This window comes from Micropterus salmoides, unplaced genomic scaffold (genome assembly GCF_014851395.1).
Source record: "Micropterus salmoides isolate LMB-PRFRI ecotype aquatic unplaced genomic scaffold, ASM1485139v1 Ms_hic_scaffold_4, whole genome shotgun sequence".
NCBI lineage: Eukaryota > Metazoa > Chordata > Actinopteri > Centrarchiformes > Centrarchidae > Micropterus > Micropterus salmoides.
In genome coordinates, this window is record NW_024043372.1 from 18,244,666 (window position 1) to 18,270,165 (window position 25,500).

General features: G+C 43.2%; 1 protein-coding gene across 2 annotated transcripts in view; it reads right to left on the reverse strand.

The window, feature by feature from the left end:
* Positions 1–353: 353 nt before the first annotated feature.
* The window catches only part of pax7a (paired box 7a), a 45,648-nt gene continuing 20,501 nt past the window's right edge, over positions 354–25,500 (reverse strand). For both annotated transcript variants that reach the window (XM_038697803.1, XM_038697802.1), the window contains exons 5-9: positions 23,989–24,188; positions 16,484–16,649; positions 15,855–16,048; positions 4,360–4,609; positions 354–3,174 (exon numbers count right to left, since the gene is read on the reverse strand). In XM_038697803.1, the coding sequence (XP_038553731.1) occupies positions 3,059–3,174; positions 4,360–4,609; positions 15,855–16,048; positions 16,484–16,649; positions 23,989–24,188 (926 nt within the window). In that variant the 3' untranslated portion in view covers positions 354–3,058. The remainder of the gene's footprint in view (positions 3,175–4,359; positions 4,610–15,854; positions 16,049–16,483; positions 16,650–23,988; positions 24,189–25,500) is intronic.

Genomic DNA, 25,500 nt, shown 5'->3' on the forward strand with positions numbered 1-25,500 from the left:
ATTTTCATTATAGATTAATTAATCTGCTGACCTTTTTTAATCAATATATTTTATTGTGTCAGGAAATATTAAATACTAATCACAGTTTCCCAGAGTCCAAGGTAATGTTGTCACATTGCGTTTTTTGTCCAACCCGGCTAAAATATTCATTTCACAATAATAAACCACAGAGAAAATCAACAAATTCTCACGCATGAGAAGCTAAAACCAGAGAATTTATGTAATTTTTTCGTTTAAAAAAAAACATTCTTTTAGTTATAATAATTCCTGTTGATTAATTTTCACTAATCGATTAATTGACACACAAAAGAACACACAAAACACACATGCACAGTAAAAAAGAGACAAATGGCTGAATCAGTTTTGGATCTTTAATTGATAACAGTTACGCCAGTGTTACAGTAAACACACCAACAGGCTGAAGGTAGTAAATACCAGTACAAGTTTCCCACTACTCTAATACTTCATACAGCAGAATAAATTATACCATGATAATATACACACATGCGGAACAGAAAGAGTAAAGCAAAGCACAGATGTCAGAAAGCAACTAAACAGGTTAAGGGTAAAACAGACGGGAGGGGGATAAAGAGCTGTATGCTTTAAATATCCAAATGTTTATTGACGCAAGTGTTAGAAATGGGTTTGATACACTAAAGACGATTCTAAAATTCTTCCTTTTTAAAATATACACGAGTGAGGCGTCTAAGCGGAGCAGTTGGAACTGCTGCGATTCAGTGCGGAGTCAGCGTTAGTTTGACTTTTTCCCCTGAAGTCTTATTGGTCCACAAATCAAATGTGACTGGATTCAGTTTCCCAGAGCAGAGAGGCCGTCTTCCCCAGCTACGACAGCAACATCAATGTGCAGAACCGGTGGTAGACTCCCACATCGAGAGACTTGGGGTTTCAGGTGTGTTCAGGTCCATGGTCCAGTCAAGTCTGGTCTCCATTAATAATCAGTCTGTAAGATCAGGTGGTCGAAAACACCCTGAAAATGCTCTGACACATGACGATGTTTCATCCAGCCACTTTTCAAATATACAGTTGTCCTGTGGTCCGGGGGAGTCTATCTGTGTCACCTTTCATTTTCCACTGAGCTCAGTTTGATCCTCTTTTATACAATTTTAATTGGAACATTTTTAATGGAATTTATATTTTACTAATTTATACAAATTTATTTCTACCTGGGCCCAAAACAGAAACTGAACTTTTGGTTAAACAAGTAAACCAATTAAATACAATTAAAACAAAACCAACAAAAAACAAGCCAGTTAAGGAAACGCAAATTAAACATATACTTTCACAGATCCCTCGCTTACCTACCACTCGACATAGTTTTGTTTTAGTATAAAACATACTCTTTATAAACAAACAATACACAATCTGCTCCAGCTACTGTACAGTTTTCCGTTTTTAAAGGCGACTAAGGACCAAATCCTGTCTTGAGATATAAGTGAACAATTCTGCGTACATCACCAACACACTGATGCCAATGAAAAAAATCCCACACATCTCAAGGAAACAGCTGGTCCTGGATCATGTCAAAAGTCAACTATGAGTGCTACACAAATGTCTCATATCCACTATTCTTTAAATTTTTTCTTCTTTTTGTACATTTCAGTCAGTACGTCAATGCGTGAGGATTAGAGGGGGCTCCGGTCCAAACCAGAGAGGGGGGCCAATCAGTGGTGTTACCTGTGCCCTTTCACAACTGACTGGATTATATGATTTTCCAGAGTGCATGTGAATGGCACAGCTTGTGTACTTTTTAATCTCATAACAGAAAGAGCTGGAATGCTTATACTATAGTCGTAGAGCCTGTGGAATGTTTTGAGGAATGCTTATTTAGTTTGAGAGTGGAAACCAACTGAAGGTGCATTTACAAAATGTGCTAATTACTCAAAAACAGAAACACTGGCTAGAAATGGAAAGGGTCACTGTGAATTAGCTTTGACATTATTTTTGTGTGATTTAATCTGCTTTACACTGTTAAAGTCACACAGGGTTCCCTGGCAGATGGGATTTGGGAGGAGTAGAGGGGGGAATTGAGTTAGCCCTCCTTGGCAAGGTCCATATTTCTAAACAAAATACATTAATTTCCCCAATCCTGTTTTTGCAAACAATGCCCCCGTCCCCATGGACTGCGGCTAAGGATGGGATGGAGGTTAGAAGGGGAAAGCTATTGGCCGCCAAAACGCTGCTTTAATTCCCTGCAGAATCCAGCCAGCCAGACTTCCCACAGAGTGGCCAAGTTCTTTAGGAATGTCAAGATGAATATGAAAGTGGGAAGGTCAAATCGCTCACGAACATTAGAGCTCAGGGAACAGGCAGAGGAACAGCAGCTTGGAAAACAATCATCCTCCCTTGTGTGACTGTGCCGACACGCAAAACATGCACACGCAACAGACACTCACTCACAAATTCAGTCATCCACACTGTGTTTTACATCTAACAGAGAAAAGAGATACGAATGGAATCAAGGAACAACATAAATCACATTAACCATAATCATATAACAGCAACAATAAGCTTAACAATATCAAAAAGGAACAAGAATAAGAGTCATTCAAATGATATTGGCTTTGTTAACTACTATGAACAGCAAGGTCAAAGTACATGTTGTTGATGGCTCTAAATGTGTGCTGGACTGCAGCCATGACAAAGATAAACCTGGGCCAAGGCGGCCGACCATCTTCAGGTGTTCTGGGGTCCTGTCTGGCCTTCTGAGCAAAACAAAACAGGGTTTGGAGGTGATTTAGGAGTACAAGGAGCAGGCAGAGACGCCCAAAATTTGAGAAAGAGAGGTTGCAGAGCCGCCTGGTGGTTGACAATGGCGTGAAAAGTTTAGTTCCATTCCCCGAAGTGCCTTGTCGCACCTGCAAGCGTCACTCTCTATAGTACACAGCGAAGCTGCGTGTCTGTGTGCGCTGATGTCATGGCCGGGCTGCAGAGCGAGCAGCAGAGAGGCGAGCTGGAGTTGGAGTCCAGACTTGATGGAGCATGGAAGAGGGTGGCAGAGGGCAGAGGAGAGTGGTGCAGGGTGGTGTCCCGAGATGCTTTAGTAGGCCTGTCCCGTCTCCACCTGCAGCAGTCCCAGCACGGCCGAGTGGTCTCCAAGTTTCATCCTCCTCTGGGTGGACAAGCTCACGTTCTTAGCCAGGTAGTCAACGGCAGCTACAAAGACAGGGGAAAAAAACACATGTCAGACAGGTGGTAGATTCCTGAGACATATGTCCTATTCACTCTCATTTCATTCCTCTGATTAAGGCTGAAATAAGTTGTGGCAGAAGCGAGTGAGTCAAATGAAAAACAATTCACACAGAGAGAGTGAAAGATAAAAACCCCTCCCCTGTCCCTTGTCTAAGGTTGGCATGCCGCTGGCACAGAGCATGTGCATCCTGGTAAAGTCTCCATGCTGTCACTCAGACGGGTCGCTGCGTGTGTTCTTTGTGCCAGTCTTCATTACACTTGGCATCTCTGATTTCATGCCCTCCACACTCCACATGGCCGATCATTTTCCTCCTCAGACAGCAGCTCTCTCCTCTCTCCTCCATTCATTACCCATCTACTGTGCTCAATCACCATCTTAATTAACCTCACATCAGCTCACATCCTCACTGCCATCAGTTTCTTGCTGCTGACAAAACACTGGTACGCACACACAAAACGTGACAGATTGGCATGCGCTCACGTGCATTCACGCACCACAACACAAACACATTTAAAAAAAGAAAAAGAAAAAAGAAAACCAGCAGATGCACAACACGCCAGATCACTACCAGAAGCTGCAAATAAATACAAACAAAGGTTGCCCAGTTGGCGCTGGCTAGCTTGTTGGGGAAGTGTGCTTCATTTTACCTCTTATGAATGGCTGTGACAGCATCAGTCAATTATGCTAATCTAATAAAGCAAACTCTTTCCTGCCCTGAGGGTGTGTGTGTGTATATGTGTGTTATGGAGAACAGAGAAAGAGGGAGAGAGAGTGAGGTGGGCAAGAGGACACTGTGGCCCCTGAGGGTGTGCCGTTCTTTGAAGTGGCCCTCTCCTCTTTCCCATCCAAGTGGAGTGGGGTGTGACTAAGGCAGCTCTCCACGAGGATAGTGGTGGTGGTGGTGGGACGAGGGGGGTCTTTATCAAGAGCACGTGTCTGCCTCCACCAACCAGGGTGCAAAGGTCAGGAGGCTCTCTTGCCTGGGAGTTCAGCATCACCTCATATGCTTTTTAAACCTAATCAACTTAAGAGGAGGATATAAAACAATGATCTGCTCTTGTTTGGACACAGAAAAGACGTACAGCAACTCAAGCTAAACACAAACATACAGTAAATACATTTACAAATATTACAAATGGTTTACTCACTCTGACCGTACTGGCTATATTGGTAGCCTGCAGTGACGGGGTCCACGCTGTAGCTGGTAGCACTGTAGGTGGGGGGGCAGTATGACTGGGAGGAAGCCAGGCTGTCCACACTCTTGATGGTGTCAGAGCGCTGGCTGCAGCTGGCTGAGATGGGGTTGGAGCTCTCCAGGCTGCTGTGCAGGGGGGAAATGGAAAAGTCGTGCTGGGGCTGGGAGGGTACAGCGCTGGGGTTGCTCAGGATACTCATCACCTGGGGGGCAAGGGGAAACGGAGGATGTTAGAAATTTGGAAAATTGAGGATCAAAGCACTGACAGAGTTGAGGGAAAGTACTTTTTTTCCTGCAAATATAGAGCCATCCCAGCACTTCACGGTAAAGATACCAATAGAAATGCACCATTTCAACTTTGAAATAGGGAAAGGGAAAAACTTCCCCATCTTTTTTTTTTAAGGAGCAGGGGGAAGGATACAAGGAGAGTGATGAGGTTAAGAAAAAGAGAAAGGGAAAAAGAGAGACTGTTTCCATTAGCTGGTGCTGCCAGTAAGTGTTCTTCTGTGGGACAGAAGGGTCCCAGGGTGATAATAGACCCACCATCAGTGCCAGACAGCCCCTGTACCGGAGCCTGAGGCCTGAGGCCTGAGCCCGAGCCTACAGCACAACAAGCACCAAGGGAGTCCCTAATCCCTCGCCCCTAGCCTACCCATCTCATGAATAGTAATGGAGTTGGAACTGGTAAATGATCCCCTCAGATCCCCACACAAAGTAGGCTCCACAAACCTTACTGAGGGGCCCGCTGATACTGCAGGTTGAAGCTCTTCTGCATATCACAGTGTGTATATTATTCATAGTGCACAAAAGCTTCCAATTCAGTATTCTAGATTAATGTAATAGCATGTGACATTCGTCAGAAGAAGGTCTCAAAATATATTAAAATGGAAGAGATTACCTCTAGTGCTACTACAGTCTGACGCACAGCAGCCTAGATCTCTGTGAAGAATTTTGTTTTCTTGTGCTTTGAGTGAAAAAGAAAAGTGGAGTGTGTGTGTGTGTGTGTGTGTGTATGAGGGGGTGGTTAAAAGGGAATTGTCCCACACATGCTTCCCTCCTATAGCATGGAAGACTTTACTTCAACATCAGGTTCATGTTGAGTTTTGCTATGCTGCACTGGCCTTTGGCCCCTTGGCTGCTAAACCAATTAGCCCATCATGGAGGTGGTTACACAGGAGTGATGCACACGCAGACATGTTTGCATGTGCATGCACACATAAATGGATACGCACACACACATACCCTGTAAACACAGAGGCAATGCTCGGGCAAGCCAAACAGTCCACAAATGATGCACTAAGCCAGGAATATCCCACAGAGGGAAAATCAACCATATTCTGCCAATTAATCATATCTTTAGAAATGGCCTCCCAGGAAATATAAAGCACTTGGAGCACACCAGAAACATAAAGGCTGGTTAGTCATTTCCACATGTTAATCCTATCAGTATGGAAACCCCCACCCTATCCCCTCCACATCTGCGGACAAAGCATGTGACATGTATCTATAAGAGGGAGATTCATGGCCCTCTTCATGCTGGACACATGTGATGCTCCCTCCCATATGGAGCCGAGCTGCAGACCATGAGGAGGATGAGAGGAAGATACATCCTGATGGTTTGTGGTGGCTGAAAGTGAAGGGGGAGAGCTTGTTAAGTGTCCTGAGAGAGACAGCTGGAGGGCATGAGTCCATTTTAGTCATTGGTTAATTGAAGCTTGATTACATCGCTCCCTTATGAAATAGAATACCCAACAATTGGGTTGAATATTATTCATGCTCATAAAAGTTCTTCAAAAGAAAATTACTTCTTATCATTGACATTGTAGCAGTTGTGCTATTTTAGCGAATTAGGATGGGTCCGCCACTTTAGAGTCTAACAAGTGTTGTCATCTGTGATGGTGTCGCTATCTTTCAGATGTCCTTCCCAAAAAAGGGATTCTGTCTTAATGATATGAGTTTTGCTAGATGGGAGAAGGTAAGTTCTTCTCATTAGCTGTGTATCAGTTAGATTTGTGTTTGCAACACCGTAAAAAAGATCTATGCTGTTTCACCATTGTCCTCCCAAGATGATGAAAGCACAGATAGAGGTGTCAGGCTGGACTATGTCGGAGTCAACAACCACATCTACAGTATTTTATGTTATTCACGGATCAGTTTTAATTGCTTGGCTGTGTAACTTTGATTTCTCCATAAAGTTCTCTCTTCATATTCAAGGGGTTAAGTGATACTTCTCGTAAAAACCATTTGCAGCTGGATACCTTCACATATTTCTGTCGCTGCATGCTATGTAAAACAAAACTTTATAGACATTCAATTCTGGCACAAAGTGTAGTATTCCTGCTGGCAGCACTATTCTCCTCAAACTCTTTGCCAGTGAATTTATTCTTAGAGACGAGAGATTTTTGTTAGATTTGTATGTATATATAATATAACATGCACACAGCTTGATAGACATAACTGGAACGCAGTATTGGATTGACAAGCTTATTGTCGATGAAATATTTGATGGAGTTTCACTGGATGGGGTCTGGTGCAGCATGATGTTACTCAAGTTTTAAATTACACATCTCAGTATACACACAGGTGCAAGAAGTATGGAGTTGGAATTAGTGTAAAATTTAAGAGCTGAGAAAAAGATCTTAACAACCACATTATTTTCTCAAACGTACACTCTTGCAGAGAAGATTTCCTCCCTGCTTCTCTCCATCCCTTCCTTCCTCCCTCCCTCTCCTCTCCCCCCACGTTCTTCTCTTTCCTTGCATACAAGCGTCCTCAGCAGCCCAGAGTTCGTTTGTTGTTTGACGTTGTGTGAGTGCTGGTTTGAGAGATAATGTGAGCCAGGACCTAGTTTAAAGGACAATGCTCCAGGGCGTTCCCTGCCTCTCTCACCCCCCTCCCCTCACCCGCTCCTTCTCCTTTTTCAGCTCCCTCTCTACAGATAGATTACTTTATAAATAATAATAAAAAAGTAATTAATTCTCTCAACTTCTGAGCCCTCAAGCCTGTGGCGAAGTGAATGGGGGAGTGTAAATTGATACAATGTGCATCCTTTCAGATAAATAAATAGCGCACTTGTGACACAAAAAGAGGCCCTTTCATACCTCCCTAATTTCTTCAACAGCCAAATTACATTTTTTTTTGTTTGACTGAGTGTTTGACGAGAGGTTCTTTGTTGGATTTGTTTCCAGAATAAAGCAATGTGACAGACACAGAGCTGAGAGAAAACACTGTGAGTGAGGGAAAAAATAAATAAAAATAAAACGAAGGGGGGAAAAGTCAAATGCAACTGCAAATGTACTGCAATACTACTTTTTTTATATAAACTTGTTGGTGTTATAGCACTTTTATAATCTATTTTTGTGTGTACTATTGAAATATGCAGCATTTTTATAATTAGCAATATGGCCTTAATGTGCCTCAAACACGTGGCAAATCTCACAAAAACGATATTGCATCTGTTAAGTACCTGATAGTAATAAGTGGCCACATGAACTCTTGCATTGGAGTAAAACAACACAAATTCACAAATGTAAAGAGAGGAAACGGAGCAGTGAAAATATGATAGCCTTTAGAAAGAAGGCGAGGGGGGCACAAGAGAGAAGAGAAAGTGATATAGAGTGAGTGAGAGGAAAGTGGAGGCTTTGGGAAGTACAAAGACTCCTGTAGGACTGCGCTGGCCTGAGGGCTAGCCTGCCTGGAGAGCTGATAGGAGCCCCTTCTGTTCCATTCCCGGCGCCAGCGCCAACACACCCCACTCCACAAATACTCTTAATCTGCGCAAGACTGGATTAGTTCCTCTGTCACCGATAGCTCCCTGTTCTGCCCAAATCAAAATGCCCCCAAGATGTACCTTTAAGTTAGGCAGAGGTCACTGGGGCAGACAGGGAAAAATGAGCACTCCAAATGTCTGTAAGTTATCTGAGTGGTGCAGAATAGCATCTTGCACCTTAGCAGATCTGCCTGGCTGATACTCGCTTCAGCAGAGAATGATTAAAGATCCACAGTGACGACACTGAATTTCAGATCAATATTTGAAGGCCAGTCCTGAGGGTGTGATTACAGGAAGAGAATAGTGGGGGAATAAGTCTGTGACCCAGGAGTCACACAGCTCCAGTTTCTGGAAAGTGTCTGACTTTGAGAAAAGCCAAAATATTAAATATAAACACTAAACACTTTGCTAAATTAAACCTTAATTTTTATTGCCTCAAATCCTCATTTAAAAAATCTGAATCAAATACCTAATAACCTGAAACTAAAAAAAAACACGAAGGGAGTAAATAACAAATGAAAATATCAGGGGACCCCCCCCCCCCCAAGTGAGTTGACTCCTGCTCCCACAATGTTACACCCTTCCCCCATCCCTCACATGAGAGGGCCGGCCCAGCGGGCAGTAAGGCCCCTCATCTGAGCAGACAAAATGACTATTTAAAAATAACAGTGATTGCATAAATTGAATTAAAGCGTTTTGGTCACGGTGGAGGTGGCGCGCGGGGTGGCGTGGGGCCGCAGCAGACAGCAGGGATGGTGGCAGGCAGCAGATGACGGGCCCTGGCCTGCATGCCACTGCGTTAATTGGCCGCGGCACATTAATAAAAACTGAAAAGTGTCTTCCACCAGTGCCTTGGGATGAAGAGACAGGAGTGGAATGAGAGGTAGAATGGGAGGAGGGGAGGTTGGAGGGAGAGAAATGGGCCTTTGAAGAATTTGCTGCATATGGGGGGCTGGGATGGGGTGCTAATTGTGTTCAATTAATTGGCTGATTGGCACTGACAGAATCTGGGCATTGACAAGGCAGGCACAGATGAGGACGATTAGCGGCCACTGGAACAAGCTGTCACTCCTCACAACATGTTAGCCACCCTGTGCCTATGTCTCTTCTCCTTGCGCTCCATGAAGCTGGTCATGCATACAAAGGAGGCTAAAACAAACGCAAATGGAATAGAATATGAATAGAATTCATATTTATTTTTTGGTTGTCCATACCTCTTCTCCTGCAAATTCACATTAAACCAAAGCCTCTCTAGCCCACTTTACCTCATGCTAGCTTTAATGTTCAAGAAAGCACAGCTGCTAAAGCTGGAGGAAGGTCCCCCTCCCTCCTTAACATCCCACAGTATAAGCTATAAACTTGGCCCCGCACTAACCAGAGGTTAATATGCCGGCTATTGGACTGCAATTGGAGAACGTGTGGGGAGCAATCCTCCATTCTCTGCTAGTGATATGCTTGAGTAACTATGGGATGGATTCAGCCACTGGGAACAAGAGAGGCCCCTTCAAAGCACACACACACACACACACACACACACACACACACACACACAGACTTCAACTCTCCGCACCTTGCTCCAACGCTTCTTCTAAATTAAACGGCAGATTTTCTGATTTCAGGAGAGTGGTTTCAGCGAGGCAGGGTCCGCGTGTGTGTGAGGGAGCTTTCCCAGAAGGAAAGCGGCGCGGATGGAGGGAGTGAAGGAGAAAAAGAGGGGGAGAAAGAAGAAGAAGAAGAGGAGGAGGAGGAGGAGGAGGAGGAGGAGGAGGAGGAGGAGGAGGAGGAGGGGAGGCGAGGGGTTGTTTGCTAAAAACAGCAGGGGCCAGGTCTAGTGAAAAATGTCAGGTCAAATTGTTCTTGACAGTGTTAATATCTGCACCTCATAGCCATAATTACATGTAAATAAATAGTGAAATAGCTCTCAGCTGGAGACTGAGAGGGGAGAGCTGCTGCATGAGACAACCAGCTGAGGACCCGACCACCTCCCATATTCTCATCTTACTGTCAGGAGGAAGACAGGAGGAGAGAGAAAGAGACACGTGCAATGAAGCATGCTGGCAAAAGATACTCATATTTCTAACCTTCTTTTTTTATTTTAACAAAGGCTAAGAAAACTGGGACTGTTAGATCAACTTTGGAAAGGGGCCACAAGCACGAGTCCACAGTGATGCAGGGACCAAGAAACCAATGCAGAAAGAGACAGGGGGAAAGTGGGAAAGAGGGAGAAAACGTGGGTAAGAGAAAAAGTCAGAGAGAGTATTAATCACAGCTATGCACCTGTCAGAGTGGCATCTGGAACTAAAAGGAACCACATGCAGCCAGACAACATCCCGAGACCTCCGGCTAGCAGGACAGGTTCACAGCAAAAGGCCCTCCTTCTTCCTCCAGCCGTCCCATAACCCCCTGCACCCTGACCCTTGACCCCAAAGACCAGCTTATGCCCCACAGACACTTCACCTGCCCTGCACCCTGCAATTATAGACTGTATTAAATCATTATAATAATTATTATTATTATTATTATTATTAATAGTAGTAGTAGTATTTATTATTACTTCAATACAGGTCACCTTCAAATTGTGTGTGTATGAGGCTGGAAATCTCCTCAGATGAGCATGTGACACAGTGTGTGTCTGTGTGTAATAGGTATTTTAGATAGGATCGATGTCTATGCCTACACTTTAATAAAGGCAGTAGCACTCTCCACCTTATAGGCATTTCAACTGCGTGGGACACACAGCATGTGAATCAGTCTCAGTCATTTTCCTCCTTAAATCCCCATCTTCTAGGATTTACTGAAATTCATATTGGCTGCCTCTGCAAGATAAATGTAAATCACATTCCCTTATATTTACTATTTATCAGGATGCAGCAGCTCACTTTCAGCAGGAAATATCTCTCACCCGCACACAAACACCCTTGCATTTAAATAGCATTTTTATTGTCCGCCATAGCCTTTCATCTGGGCGTAGGGAGAAGAGCTGCCTCTCCAGGGGAGAGAGTTGGAGCAAGAGAGGAAGGTGGGGAGAGAGCGAGAGAGCGAGAGAGAGCAAAGAACTATTGGCAAGGCATCATGGGATGACAAAAAGCCAAATGGAGGGAAGGAAGGTTGGTAGGTTAAAAAATAGATTATGAATACATAAAGCTCTGACCAAAAATATTTTGGAATGAAAAAGAAAATGGCTTCACTTGGGTGCTCGGGAGCCCTAAAAGATGGAGTGAGCAACAAATGGCTCAGCTAGTCGGCTGTTTCAGCTGTTTCAATGAGGTCCACATGAACAGCTGCAGCCATGACTGTGATGTGCTGTTTCAGTGGCACTCTTTGGTTCTGTTCAGTGTCATAAAACTAGTAGTTATGTCATACTTCATTAAAGCTACAGCCCATGCCGATATGAATCTGCAAGCTGCAGAAACAAAGCAAGATACATCGTCTGACAGAACACGAAGGTTAACTCGACACGAGGGCGACGACCGCGGGGTGTGCAGAGGTGCATTTCTTGTGTCACGGACACACAATCTTTCCTCAGAGTTCGAAAGTGTTGTAAAATAACAGCAAACACTAATAATCTGTGCAGAAACAGTATAGCCAGTGGATATGATTTACAGTCCTAGGATATTCTTGGCAGCTGCCAACAGCAGGTTTCTTTTTTCTGAAAGCCTCTTACATCTTTTTTTATACTTGCCAAATTGAAACAGTATTTGTTTTAATGGGAGTTCTAATTAACCAGTATGTATTCCCCCTCTTGCGCTGCGAGTGGCTGAGCTATGAATGCAGGCTATGTGCTCATCCCCTTTGATTTGTTGTCAGTGGAGCCTGCCAGCTGACACAGTGCCCGGTGAGAGGCTTAATGCCCAAGTTTTAATAATGTGGGGGACTACATGAGTCTCCCCCTCTCATTGGTATTCAGGTGCAGAATGTCTTGTTAGAAGTCAGGGAGGGAGGCGGAATGAAGCCAGAGCTCCAGATTGTTCCGAACATTTTCCCCTCTCTATTTTTTTTTTTTTTGGCAACGGCAGAGCTTGCTTCTTAAAAATAATTCATCCCGTTTTTAAAAGAAGCGTCTGCGCTAGCTAATGGAAGAGCAGCAGCACAGTTTGGAGTCTCCCCTGGCTTATCTCTCTCAGACAGTTGTGGGGAGTCGCTGGTGAGCATGGTGTCAGCGTGCGTGGTACGGTGCAGCGCCGCGCGGGCAGGCAGGCCTGGGGACACAGATCAAAGGGAGGCAGGGGTGAGAGCCGCTCTGCCTCTGATCCCGTGTACGTGTGTGTGTTAGTGTATGTGTGTGTGTGTGGAGGCCCGGCCCACTCACACAGCCCAAAGGCCCTCCTCAGATACACACACACACATACACACATCCTTGTCATTCCAAAACACACAACACTTTTATAAAACTGCAATACAGAAAAAAAGTTCCTAACAAAACTTTGCGAACTTCCCTCATCAAAACAGAAATAAAATCTCTGTCCACCATACCTTTGACTTCCCACTCTCCCTATCATGCTGAATAACCTGTGAACACCATACAACATCACAGCAAAGCATTTGACAGTGCATTTCGCACTTTTACTCTGCAAGAGAAATGACCCCCCCCACTAATTCCCTGATGTCATTATTTCTAGATATTTCTCAGAGGAGTGTAACACTAGCTCTGCCACTGAGCTCCTCTTGCGTGGATTCAGCTCTCCAGTCAGTTCACTTGTTTTCTTTCCTCTCCCAGCAGGTGTCCCTGTCATGCAATAATGAGGAATTCAGCCCAAATGTCTCCTCACAAATGCAATGTCCATGAACAACGTTTCAAAGAATCATTTGAAAAGCATCTCAAAGGCTCTTTAGAGTTTCCTATTACCAGGTTTATACAATATTCTTGAGAGATCGTGTGTTGGTTGTGAAAGCATAGCCAAATATTGCTTTTTTGTTTTCTATTAAGAGAACGCAAAATTCTAAATTGAAGCATTGTTTCAGTTTCAAGTCAAGAGCCTATTTCAAATGAAAATTTAAAAATGAAAAATGTCATAATGAAAAAGCAGACATACACTTAAATCTTCAGGAAAAGATAGAAAAAGACTGGAATGCCTGTCCTCTGTGCCCTTTTTTCCAACACCTGCTGTGCCCCTAAATGAAACAAGACCAACAACAAAACACACTTCTGGTTTCATACCTTTGCCCATCCATGCACAGCTTCACTCTCACCACCCCTAATATTACTGCCTCCCTCAACCAGCCAAACACGTTGTATATCCCACAATGACAGCAACCAGTTTGAGTCTGGATGGCTTTTCCACCGCCTGTAATGGGAAAATGTGTGCTGTCGGGATAGGTTATGGGATTGGGATGGACCAGAGCTCCTGTCGGGACTGCTGAACGCTGCAGGATTCCATTACAGACTTGGCACCTCGCCACCGCAGCCCATTTACTGGGAATCAGAGAATTTTTGTCAATCTTTACAGCAACAGCTAGGCCATCATGCCAGACACTTGAAGAAATAGCTTGCACATACCAATGCACAAGCATATCTCCTGCAAACAGATGCTGTCTGTAACTTACAATATCAAATTCTCATTTCCATCTCGATAGAGAGTCTCTTTGTGTTGGCTTTTTTTCCATTACAGGGAATGGAAAACAGGAGAGCAAAAACATGCTGTAAATCATGAAAAATAAACTGCGAGTTGTCGAATGTGTGGAAATAAATTTCCAAATCTGAAACTCAGTGAAATTTGTCTAAATGCAAAGACAAAACAAGGTCTGACTTTGACAAGGTAAACTTAGTTTTTGTTGTGTGAGTTTTCTGTGTTGTAGGTTTAATGTGGATAGCAGCATGTTTGTGCAGAGAGAGAGAGAGAGAGAGAGAGATGGGGGCTGCCCAGCCCAGCAGGACGCTGCACCGCAGAGTGAACTCTGATTCTGCTGTCAGTGGGAACATTCATCTCCATGCTGAGAAACTGATAGGAATGCCACACAGCATTCTGCATGCATTCAACACATTTCAATTCTGTGCAGTGCAAACATGGTGTGACACATCAAAACATCCACATGCTTATGTCCCTCTAAAAAAATGAAAACACTAAAATTCACAGTTTAAGTTAAAAAAATGTATTAATGAAAGAACAAACAAAATTAATTTCAGGTCGGTTTTGTAAAAAAAAAAAAATCTTTAATCAAACCCACTTGATAGAGTAATTGAATAGTGAAAATCCATGCTGTATAGTTGCCCAAAGGCTCCTGTCCTAATCCTCACTATGACAGGAAATGTTTAATATCCCAACACATTCTTGAATGCCTGTGAAGAGAGGCAGAGAAAGCGACAGTGTACCCCATGCCAGTATTAGAGAGAGCCATTAATGAAAAAAAAAAAACGACTCCATGTTCCTGGTGTTTTTCTGCAGGTTTGCAGTGAGAGCATTAGCAGTTAAAGCCCCTGTGCCACGATTAACAATCAAACACGCTGTGAGCCTCCATGTTATCCTCCGTCGCTCCAGCAGGAGAGAAAATCTCTTTTTTGTCACAAAATCCTTAATTCTTTCTTCTCTGAAGAAAGAGGGTAATACCAAGAATGTTTCCAATCTGCTTTGAGAAATATTTGAAGAAAAAAAAAAAAAAACTCCCAATAAAACACGTGTGAACGACGGGGTAATTGTGGACAAATGCAGCATTGAAATTCATTTTCAACTCTTTACACACCATTTCAATCTTATTTTCTGCCTGTTAACCACATCTTGTTGGTGAGGGTGGGCAAGACTGGCCAGTATTGATGGGTAATTGTGTATAATTCACTCCGTACACACGATTTGCATCAATACAAATCATTTTTCATTCTGTGCTACTTAAAGCTCAACCCTTACCATAGAGTCGCATTTAAACGCTCATTAATGGAGGTGTCCAAAGAGGTTAACATGTGAAATCCAGCGCTTGCCAGAAGAGAAAGCAAAGAAACCCCCACATATAGTATCAAACATTAAGATGGCAAAGAGGAGAATGGTTAGAGAAGATATTTTAGGGCTTCTATAGATTTAAACTGCATTTCGGAAACCCTTAATCCTATGTAGCCTGGGTAATATTGTCCTTTATCATGACAGGAGTGCACAAGAGCATGTGAAGTAGCCAGCAGGATAAACCGACTAGAAAACCTCACATATAGACAGCACATCGCCTCTGTCACTCTGTACATTGAGCTGCCTGGAAATCATGCAGTAAAGAGATGAGCAAAATCATACATAGTGCTGGAGTCTTCCAGCTGCAGACAATTATGTGAAGGAGATTATGGGTCTACATTTATAAGCTTTAGCTAATTATTTCATCTGCATGTGTTCTCACTGCGCTGCACAGGATTTAGATGTCCCAGGAAAGTCGAAACCGCTGTTTGGAGCAGCTTGAGCACTTGCGGTACTATCAAGATGAATTTTAATTTGTTGATGTTAATCCAATTGTTTTACGAATGTAGCAATTTAGAGTAACTAAAATAAATCCAGGGCTTTGGAAGGCGAATATAAAAGCCCACACTGGCAGTTATTTTGCTGAACATGCTGTTTCTGAATTTTAATTTCAGTCAAATACAATTACATGTTCTGAGCAGTGAGAGGAGGAGGAGGGGAGGTGGTAGCCAGAAGAGTGTGAAAACTACCTATATGTGGGAACATCATATACATTTGCAGATGTATTGAGGTTAAACCTGCTGGACTGACCTGTGGGGACAGCCCGTTGCCGACAGAGTTCATGTGGTTGCTGGATGCTGAGGGGCTCATGAAAGTATCGGAGTAGCTAGAGAAGCTGTGGCGATTGGATGAGAGACCATAAGCAGAACTGCTGTCAGCACTCAGCCCTCCCTGGTGCATGGAGGATGGAGGCAGAGGTTGGGGTCTGTGCAATGTGCTGCCCTCTGACACAAAGAACAACACAAACAGTGCACAGGTAAGAGAGAATCGAGGGGGGAAAAATACTTAAAATTCTGTAATGGAGCTTAACAAGAATCCTCAAACAGCCTAAGTGTGTCATAAGTCATATATTAAGTGGGCTTCTTGCTAATTCTTTACCACAGAAAAATGAAACACAAAAAAAGAAGTGAAAGCTTGTTTCTGTTCCACTGTGACAAAGATGTGATTGTAAACATAACTACTTGCTGCATGGTTCTTATATGCTGCACATGGGTCGTATATCATTTATTAAAAAGAACATAAAAAATGTGTGCATACCACAAATAAATAGGACTAATGTAATCTTTACCAAAATTAGATTAAACTCTAGAATACAGAGCATACAGTACATTTCGGATGGAAATGTTTTGTGAGAGCTTGTGCAGAAGTGTCGGCCTTACCCTGCGATAGCGTGGTGCTGGGATAGCTGGAATCTGGTAGCTGGTATGTGGGTAAAGTTGGCATCCCTGTGGGTGGGAATCCTCCAGGAAGCAGGTGGTTGAAGGCTGCTAGCTGATTGGCCCCAGCCTGTTTACGCCACCTAGCTCGCCTGTTGCTAAACCACACCTGAAAAGAGGAATACACACAAATGTTTTTACTCATTGTCACCTTTAAATGTTGCACTCCCACAGGTTACAAATTGGTTTATTTTTCACTCATATAAACTCTATTTATGTTTGTGCTGTAAGCATTTGACAGCAGTAGACTCTCAGCAGAGTCTGCCGGCTCCTAGCACCTGTGATTAATCTGCCAGTTAGTGTGAGTGGTGGTGCTGGTGGTGGCTGAGAGTTGGCTGTCCCTGTGGGAGCTGCCATAGAGGCTCAGTGGTTGTCCCTGTTGTTCTTAAGGGTCTGAAGCTGTGATCTGTGTAAACAGGCTGCCCTAAGCCCCCTTCAGAGGGAAGAAGTCATTTAAAGGTCAGACGTAGGCCGCTAGCCTCCACATCACACGCCTCAAGTATGTCTGAGAAGCTATTAGATGCTTTGAAAGAGGCTATCAATTTTGCAGAGACATATTAACTGGTATATTACTACTGTGTTGTTTTAATGTGGTTGTTTTTAAAGGTTACATCATCAAACATCAGTTTGAAGAGAAAGAAAGTGTTTTGACTTTGGCGTCAAGACACAGAGTTCTAAGGATGAAAAGTTGCAAAATGCTCACAAAATGAGCAGCACCAAATTCCCTGAATGAAAGGGGAAAAAATAGGACTCTTTTGAACCGCAAAGATTTACACATTTTAAAAAGGCTTCTGCTTCAACAAAACATGAATATAATCAGGCCCTTCTGAAAAGAGCCAGCAACCTGTTCCATTTAACCAAGACAAGGCCCGGGCTTCACTGTGTGCTAAGGGTTGAAGGACATTGATCTATGCCTCGCACAGGCAATTCATCAGAGTTTAATACACTGTCAGTGCAGTTCATCTACTGTTGTGTTTCAAACGGCCCGGGCTATTGTGAGGGCACATGAAAGAGGGGGACAAAAGCCCCTCCATACGCCATGGAGAACTGTGGACACAAAGAGGGGGCGTCCCTTTTAAACAGGTCTTAAAGAGGGACACTTTCAAGGGGACTTACACAGCGACATACTCACTGCTTTTCGGGGGCTGCCTCCTTTTTGTACACACAAACATACATATAAACTCGTATAGGCCTACAAGGGATCTCAGCCCAACGGAGATCTTAATTTGAATTTGGTTCTTTTCTCACACAGTCCCTGCCTCTGCAAAGAACAGGTGATTTCTTTGCCTTTCGCTTAGTTTAGTCTTAGCTCTTTCTAGAAAGAAAACTGGTGCAACAGGCGATAAATGTGTCAGGCAAACCTTAATTATGCAACTGGAAAACCAACACGAAATCTTTATCTTAAGCCCGATCACTTCTAAAGACCCAGTTTGAATCCCTCAATCAGCTATTCGAAAACAAATGTGGTGAGTGGCTCCAGTGAAATTTCTGCTATTGGGATGTAGTGGAGCGTGGTCCAAGGTCTGAACTAAGCTCCTACTGGGCCAGACAAACAGCTGCCTGGGCCAGGGGAGGGGGCACGAGGGGCACACCCCCTTCTTCCACACACTCCCCATCACCCCACCCCGCAGTGCCACTTCACCTCCGACCTCATCCACTCACCCCACCCCTCTTTTATGTTCACTTTAACTTCCTTCCCCCGTTGTCATCAATGCTTAGGAAGGAGGTGTTCCATCATGGCAGACACAAAACCCCTAAACGTCGAAGTCCGTTTTGTGCATTGAAGATTTTTCTTTTTTTCATCATTGCATTTTCACTTCCTCTTCTCTGCAATCTCGCACTCCTAACTTTTCCTAATGTTTCCTATGCATGTATAGATTTATTTACAGCTGCTGCCTCACAATATTAGACATTGACTTCGCAAAAATAATTTCTCAAACAAATATGATCCCATGGTACTTTTAGATTAATTTCACCAGTTTGCTTATAAAATTCACCATAAATACAGAGTTTGTTCTGTGTTTACACCTTTATGAAATTGAAATTTGATTTTAAAATGACTTGTATGGGTCACTTCTTTTACCCTGTCTCATTGATATTACATTTATATACCACTATATAGTTTTTCTACTACACAAAAATTGTAGTTTTTGTTAATAAAGCAAACATGGAACACCCTGACTAAGACCTGTGACTGGCTAAATGTAACCATTTAACTGTATAACCATGCTTTAGTTGCTACAAGAAGATACTCTAGGGAAGATACATGAAACAAGTTGTCAGTAAACATTTGACTGATTAACAGCGTTTCCTTATTATATTCATAAATATGTAATCCAGCCTGTAATGTATTTGCTGTTGCAAATTCATAGCATTTAAACATAATTTCTAGGGGACAGGGTTGTCTGTTTACAACCCCTTCAGCTGCCAGAAAAACTCACATGAAGCCTATACTCATAATCTATTGGAAGATCACAGCGTTCTCAGGCTTTGACACAGGCTTGCTTCAGTTTTATAACACAAATGTACCTAAATTGCCAAGCACGCTGCAGCTCTATTGAGTTAGTGCGCACAAAAGCCAGGTGGAGTGCATCCACTTCAGTGTATGGGACAATAGAGGAGCATGCGCCACTGACTTTCTCCAACAATCGTCAGGCTCTCTCAGCACAGACTGGGATAAACATGTACACAAGTGGCGATGCACATGCGCAAAAGTGCCCATACACTATCACACGCATGCATACATTACAAAAACACTCTCATATGTACACACATTCGCTCTCACACAGGCTAACACACAGCCTGAAGCTGAGGATTTGAGGCTGCGCTCTGGAACCTGATCACAAAGTCACCTTGGACCACAGATTCTCCTCTGCTCTCCCCAATCCGGTTTAATTCTCTGCAGCACAGAGAGCTGCAGCGCTCCTCCATGTCTCCCCTATCTACCTACAAGTGTGCCGCCGAATTCATGTGGCTCACTTCTGTTTCGTTTTCACGGACTAAAAGGTTTCTATGGATCCAGTGCACTTGGATATGTTTGCACTGCATCTCTGAATGGTTATGGAAAAAGTTTCGGGAGGCAGGGAGGATGGAAGAGCAGTAACCCAACTTATAGAAGTCAAACTTAGCCCTGCTTGTGAAACAAAAGAGGAAGGCTTGGAAGAGGACACAGGAGGGTAAAGGTTGTTGTAGAGCACAAACAAAAGGGTGTCTAGTAGCAAACCTCAAACTTGCGATCGGATAACAAACATACAATAGGGAGCAGCCACGACATTCACAGTTTTATTCATGTTTGGTGGCTTGCATCGCTTCATTGCCTTTAATCTTCCATTCACTCTAAGCCAACAAAATTGATTCCTAGCGATCAAGTGGCATTTTGCATTTTCTTATCGCTGATCAGTGATAATACACACTCCAAACATTGTGAACGTGTGACACTGCACTGCAGTAAAAACCTCTCTCTGTTGTCTCTTTTAAATAGGATCGCTCATATTTCAGAATTCCCCCGTTCAGACAATCCTCCATGAATTATTTTGTCAAAGACGAGCACTGAATATGTGACGCCTTTCAGGAGCCAATTTGCAACATTCGGAAGATGAATACCAAGAGCCGAGATAATGACAAAACAAAATGTGCTGCTGACTTCATATCCACAAAAACACAGAGGGGTGATGCAACCAGCCTCAACATACAAATCCTCTTCAGTCTCATACCACGCAATGCCCCCCTCCCTCACACCTCCTCCTCCTCTCTCCTTCCCCTTTTCTTTCCCCCCACTCTCTCTGATTCCCTCCCTGCTTGCCTTCCAGACTGGCACTATGCTAATTAAAGTAGCTAGGAGTGTGAATTTGAGAGGAGAGTGGGATTAGCTTGATAAGTATCAGGAGTACAGAAGCACTGTACCAAAGTCATTTAAATTCTAATAATAAGAAACTGTTAGAACATTCACACTGATGCATTGCAACAATTTCTCCCCTACAATCTACACAAATCCTATTTATTCCTTTATGAAACATAAACCCATACTGGCGGGAATACAGTTGCCTGTTGGGTTTGGTTGTCACCACTCAGCTCCATTGTGATTTTCTCTCTTGCCGCTGGTACTCGACTGATATTATAACAATCAGGAAACTGTGTAGTACCTCTTGATACCTCCCTATGGATTATATTTTCACTTGCTATGTTGAAAACTCGTTTAAAAGCAACAGCATTTGAATTTGTCTGCATTGGCCAGCCACATAAAGCTGTGAAGATCAGTGCACAGTGTCTGTACACATCTTTTTCCTGTGCTCATTCCATGCATCAACAGGCGGGCACAAGCCACAGATAAAGAGAGAAACTTTTCACCAAATTGATTATCACGCTTCGTAAAAAGCAATGCTTATACCTTATTAGATTCCACTAAGTATAATAGCTACATGCAGAATGTTTATTGGTAATGAAAGAGGATCTATGTGACAGATTTGGTAAAGTGAGCCGGAGGCGGCATGCTGAGATGATGAGCCTCAGCCGAGACTCAGGAGTCACTCTCTTAAAAACTTCAGACCAAATAGAGGAGAATGTAATTTGCTTCATCTGTGAGCGCTGATTTACAGCGGCCTGCAGCCTATTGCCTGCACCCCCTCCCCTAAGTGCTACCCCCACCTGGTCCTCCGGACACAAATGATGCTCTCTTCTCTAATAGCTCATGGAACGGCTTTGCTGCCTGCTCCTGTTAAAACTGAGGGGTTATCAGATGGAAAGTGGCAGTGCACACTGCATCAGCAGAGTACACACTGAAGGTACTCTTGGCAGTATCCCCTCCCACTGAGACAGCCTGGAACTAATTGCTGAGAGATACGGATCATATCCCACAATTTGTCAGTTGGGGTGATAAAACCATTGCAGGGCTCATGGTTGTGAAGGAGCGCTGGTAGCTCTGCTGAAAGGGGCAGCAGAGCTGATAAAGATGGATGGTGAAAGGGTCTTAAAATGGCAGGCGAGAGCAGACACAAGGGAATTCAGCTCTGTTTATGAGTTTAGGTTGTGAGTCAGTGCTAAGCCAAACACTCATCGCTTCCACAAGAATCTAGCAGTTTAATTTACAACACAGCTTTGGGCTGTGGCGGTTGGGTGCCAGTGCAGCCATGTTTGTACAGTTTACCTCTGCATCCAACCGGAAAAGCCTGCTCTCCACATTATCGCCATGTTTAATGACAAATGGATAACAATGAACCATGACCGCGGACACAAATTCAAGTTAAAATATGAGTCTGTGGGAGCACCAACAGCCCCTGCCTATAGTTTCTTTCTCAGCCTTAAACACCGGCTAGTCTGTGAATGACATCTGGAAGATACGTCACACCAGCTGTGTTGGAGAAGCTTTGCTCTAAGGCCAAAGGGTCTCCTCTCTCCTGCCCTGTGATGGGCCTTTTGGGCACCTATGTGAAAGCCCAGCTGGTGGACATTTTCAGAGAGCTATGATACAAACAACACCCATATGCATACACACCATCATATTCACATTTAAATAAATTTCTTCCAGATTTAGTTCATCTTTATTATCTAATTCTTCACTATAATTATGTGAAATGTTGATATTTGTGTGGTATTTCCAGTAGCCACTGTGATTTGCCATTGACAGTAACCTGTTAAAGAACTTGAAAAACAATGATTCCTTTGAGATGCATTCTAGGAAATGCTATGACAAACCTATCACACTCAGAAAGAAGTTATGGCTATAGAAAATATATCTTTACACGCTCACTAAACTACAACGCAACTTTAGGCACTATTTATTTTGGCTAGAAGAGCCCCTTTCTTCATAACCTTCTCAGAAAATTAAGTTTTACTTGACCTTTTGAGACTTTAAAAGCATTTCAGAATTAGATTACGAGGAAAACAGCATTAACAAATTATAGCCATGACTCAAATTCCTCAGGTTTTCACATGACATCATTTAGGTTTATTATCTAACAGCAAAGACAAGGCAGGCACTCCGTTTCTTTCTACTCTCGCTTTCATATTTAAATTTTTTTAATCAGAATCCAAAAATAAACAGGTTCTATTAAAATAATGGATTTTCTTCTCAAACCTGACATGTTACTGTACTCCACGATGACTTTGAATTGCACTAGACTGATGCATTTGTCCAGATTGTACATTTACTATGAGCTTTAAAAATTAAGCAAAAAATATGGTTTGCACAATTATGTGGCTATATTAAATCATATTAGGATTGTTTGAACTCAATCTGCAAAATGCAAAATTGAACTTACTTTATAGATATTTATTATCAAAATGTTATAGAGTAGATTTTCAAGAAAAGTTGTTGGTGAAACTTTCAGTTATTCCACCTCTTGTCCACATTTACCTTTTATACTCTGAAAAAAACTCTTCATCTATAGCTTTATAATAGCCATGAGATAAATTTCTCCTCCTTTGAGTGAGGCATTCAACATTCAGACATACAGGACATCTTTGCGTGTTGGGGGGGGTTTCAAGATGGACAAAGACATGTGTGGAATTAGTTACCCCAACTGTTTGTAGTGTGATGAACAGTTAGCATGCGGTGAGGAGTTTGGGGGGTTCAGAGGGAGTGTGAACGACTGTGGTAAGAAGAGAGGGGTGCCCCAGACCTCCTTTTTTTTTTTTTACTAGCGGCTGATTGATTAATGTTGTTGTCGGGGCATAGGGTCCCTAGAGAGGATGAGGAACCCTGTGTGATATGTGGAGGGTTTTACAAGCAGCGGTGAGCATGAAAGTGATGGGATGAGATCCTGGCCAAAGGCCGAAATGAGAAATCCATCAGGAATGCATTCCCTTTCTCTCCTCTCCTCTTTTTTTCTCCCTCTCTCCGTCTTTGGAAGAACAGCTGCTGCTATAACTCTAGTGTACATATCTTCCTTCAATCTAACATAGAAGCACGGGGCACACAGGCTGTCAGACATGTTCTTGGGTTTGAGGATGGGGAGCGTCTCTGTCAAACAGCTCAAACATGAAGGCAATGGTAAGTAGCAAACTCCTTTACATGCACAGCGCATGTACGGTAAAAAAGGTGACATCCTTCTGACAGATGAGTAAATAATTGCTGGAGGTAAAATAAGGGCAATATTATTAGGGCTTCAGAGGGAGAGGCTTCAAGAGTGAGCGCAGTCAAGTGTGACGGGGGTTTTTTGTGTGTGTGTAGTGAATAACGGTATTTGCTGTTCAGGCAGCACAGATCCCTGTGAGGCCTGCACAAGGTGAAACACAGTGGGAGTCTAATGATTCTCAGCACTGAGCTACTTCAGCACGTTGATGTTGGCAGGTGGAGTTTTTACAGTTAACATGGCTTAAGTTGATTTACACATGTTTAAAACTTCCTAAGTAGCACCATGTATATGTTTGAATAATTTGGGTGAACCGACATGACGGCATACTACAGCACAATGCTTGATCTCACAGGTACTGTCACTGGTATGTCTAACCTGTACTCTCGCCTCTGTGAGTTTTGTCCTCTGAGCCAGCTCCTCTCTGGTGTAGATGTCTGGGTAATGTGTCCTTTCAAAAGCCTTCTCCAGCTCCTCCAGCTGCTCAGCGGTGAAGGTGGTGCGACTGCGTCTCTGCTTCCTCTTTAGGGGCAAGTCAGGCTCCGAATCTACATCTGAACCATCATCCGTGCGGTTACCTGAGGTGAAAAGAAAAAGACAGAGGGCCATCTGTGTGATCATGGAATGAAAGCAAGTTAAGGAGCCTTTGGTGTGAAGGAACAGAGGGATGTTTGTGGAAAATACCATCAAATGTGAGCTGAAACTGATCAAGATGATGCACTAACAGCATTATCTGCATTTTGGAGCCTCTTTTGTTGCTCAAGAGAGCGGGACTGGCAACACAGAGGATTCAAATCACAGCCTCTCCTCTCTTAACATACAACTGGGAGAATATTATCTTAATCTGTGGATATTTATTTAATATAGAAGAGGCCCTGATACACAATCCCGCCTCTGTGAGGGGCCCCAGAGGCTGTGAAGGCAAAGGGCTGAGGGGGAGTGGGGGTGTTGGTGGGTAGAGGGGTTAATCTGCACAGGCCACCTTGCTGCTCCTCACCCTGCTTTTCTCTCTCATTGGCCCAGGGCACACTGCTCATACACAGCACAGCCAAAGTGTATAAAATAGAACACAATATCACACCAAAACCATTCAGTCCCATGTGTTTCCATCTGCTGTCATTAAATGAATTAGAACATATTTTACATTACTTTTTAGGCATTCAACTAAGCTGAATTTTTGCTCGAGGAATATAGATACAGCACAAAGCTGTACAATCCAGGCCGACAGGGAAATTTTTGACAGCAAATACGCATTACCATTGCACATTACCATTATAACTGAATTTAGAAAATTGCATCATTTTCACCTCCTCTGCATGTCTATTCAAACTACATGGCCCTTTTCATTTCATGTCATAAAATTCATATTTTCATAATTTCCTCATTGAGACATTGACAAGGCGGCGTGATGTGCCAGTATTGCTCCAGGCCTAGTTGGATTGCATCATGCTCAGTCCAGAAAGTGTGGGAGAGGAAAAATAAAGGGAGATATTGTAGAAGAGGGTGTATGAAGAGATTTCTGCTTCTGACAGTGGCCCTTCACTATTCAGCTCAAATGAAAACTATAATGCTCACCTGAACGTCGCGCCTGAGTGAGTTCCTACCGTCTAATTCATTGTATTACAGCCGCGATCTCTGTTTATAGCTCACTCCAGACAAATCTTTCAACATAAGTGGACAAGAGAATACTCAAATGTAGCCTCCAAATAACAACTGTGAGAACAAAAGAGCAACAGAGCTGGCGGAGTCTCAAGGCCAGCTCCAGAGTTTAATTAAACAAGGAATTATGGGATTATATGGAGACTATCATTACAGGCCACTCTATGAGTCTTCTACGAACATTTTTTGTCCCCCTGAGCTCATGCTCAATGATTCTCTGTGGATTACATG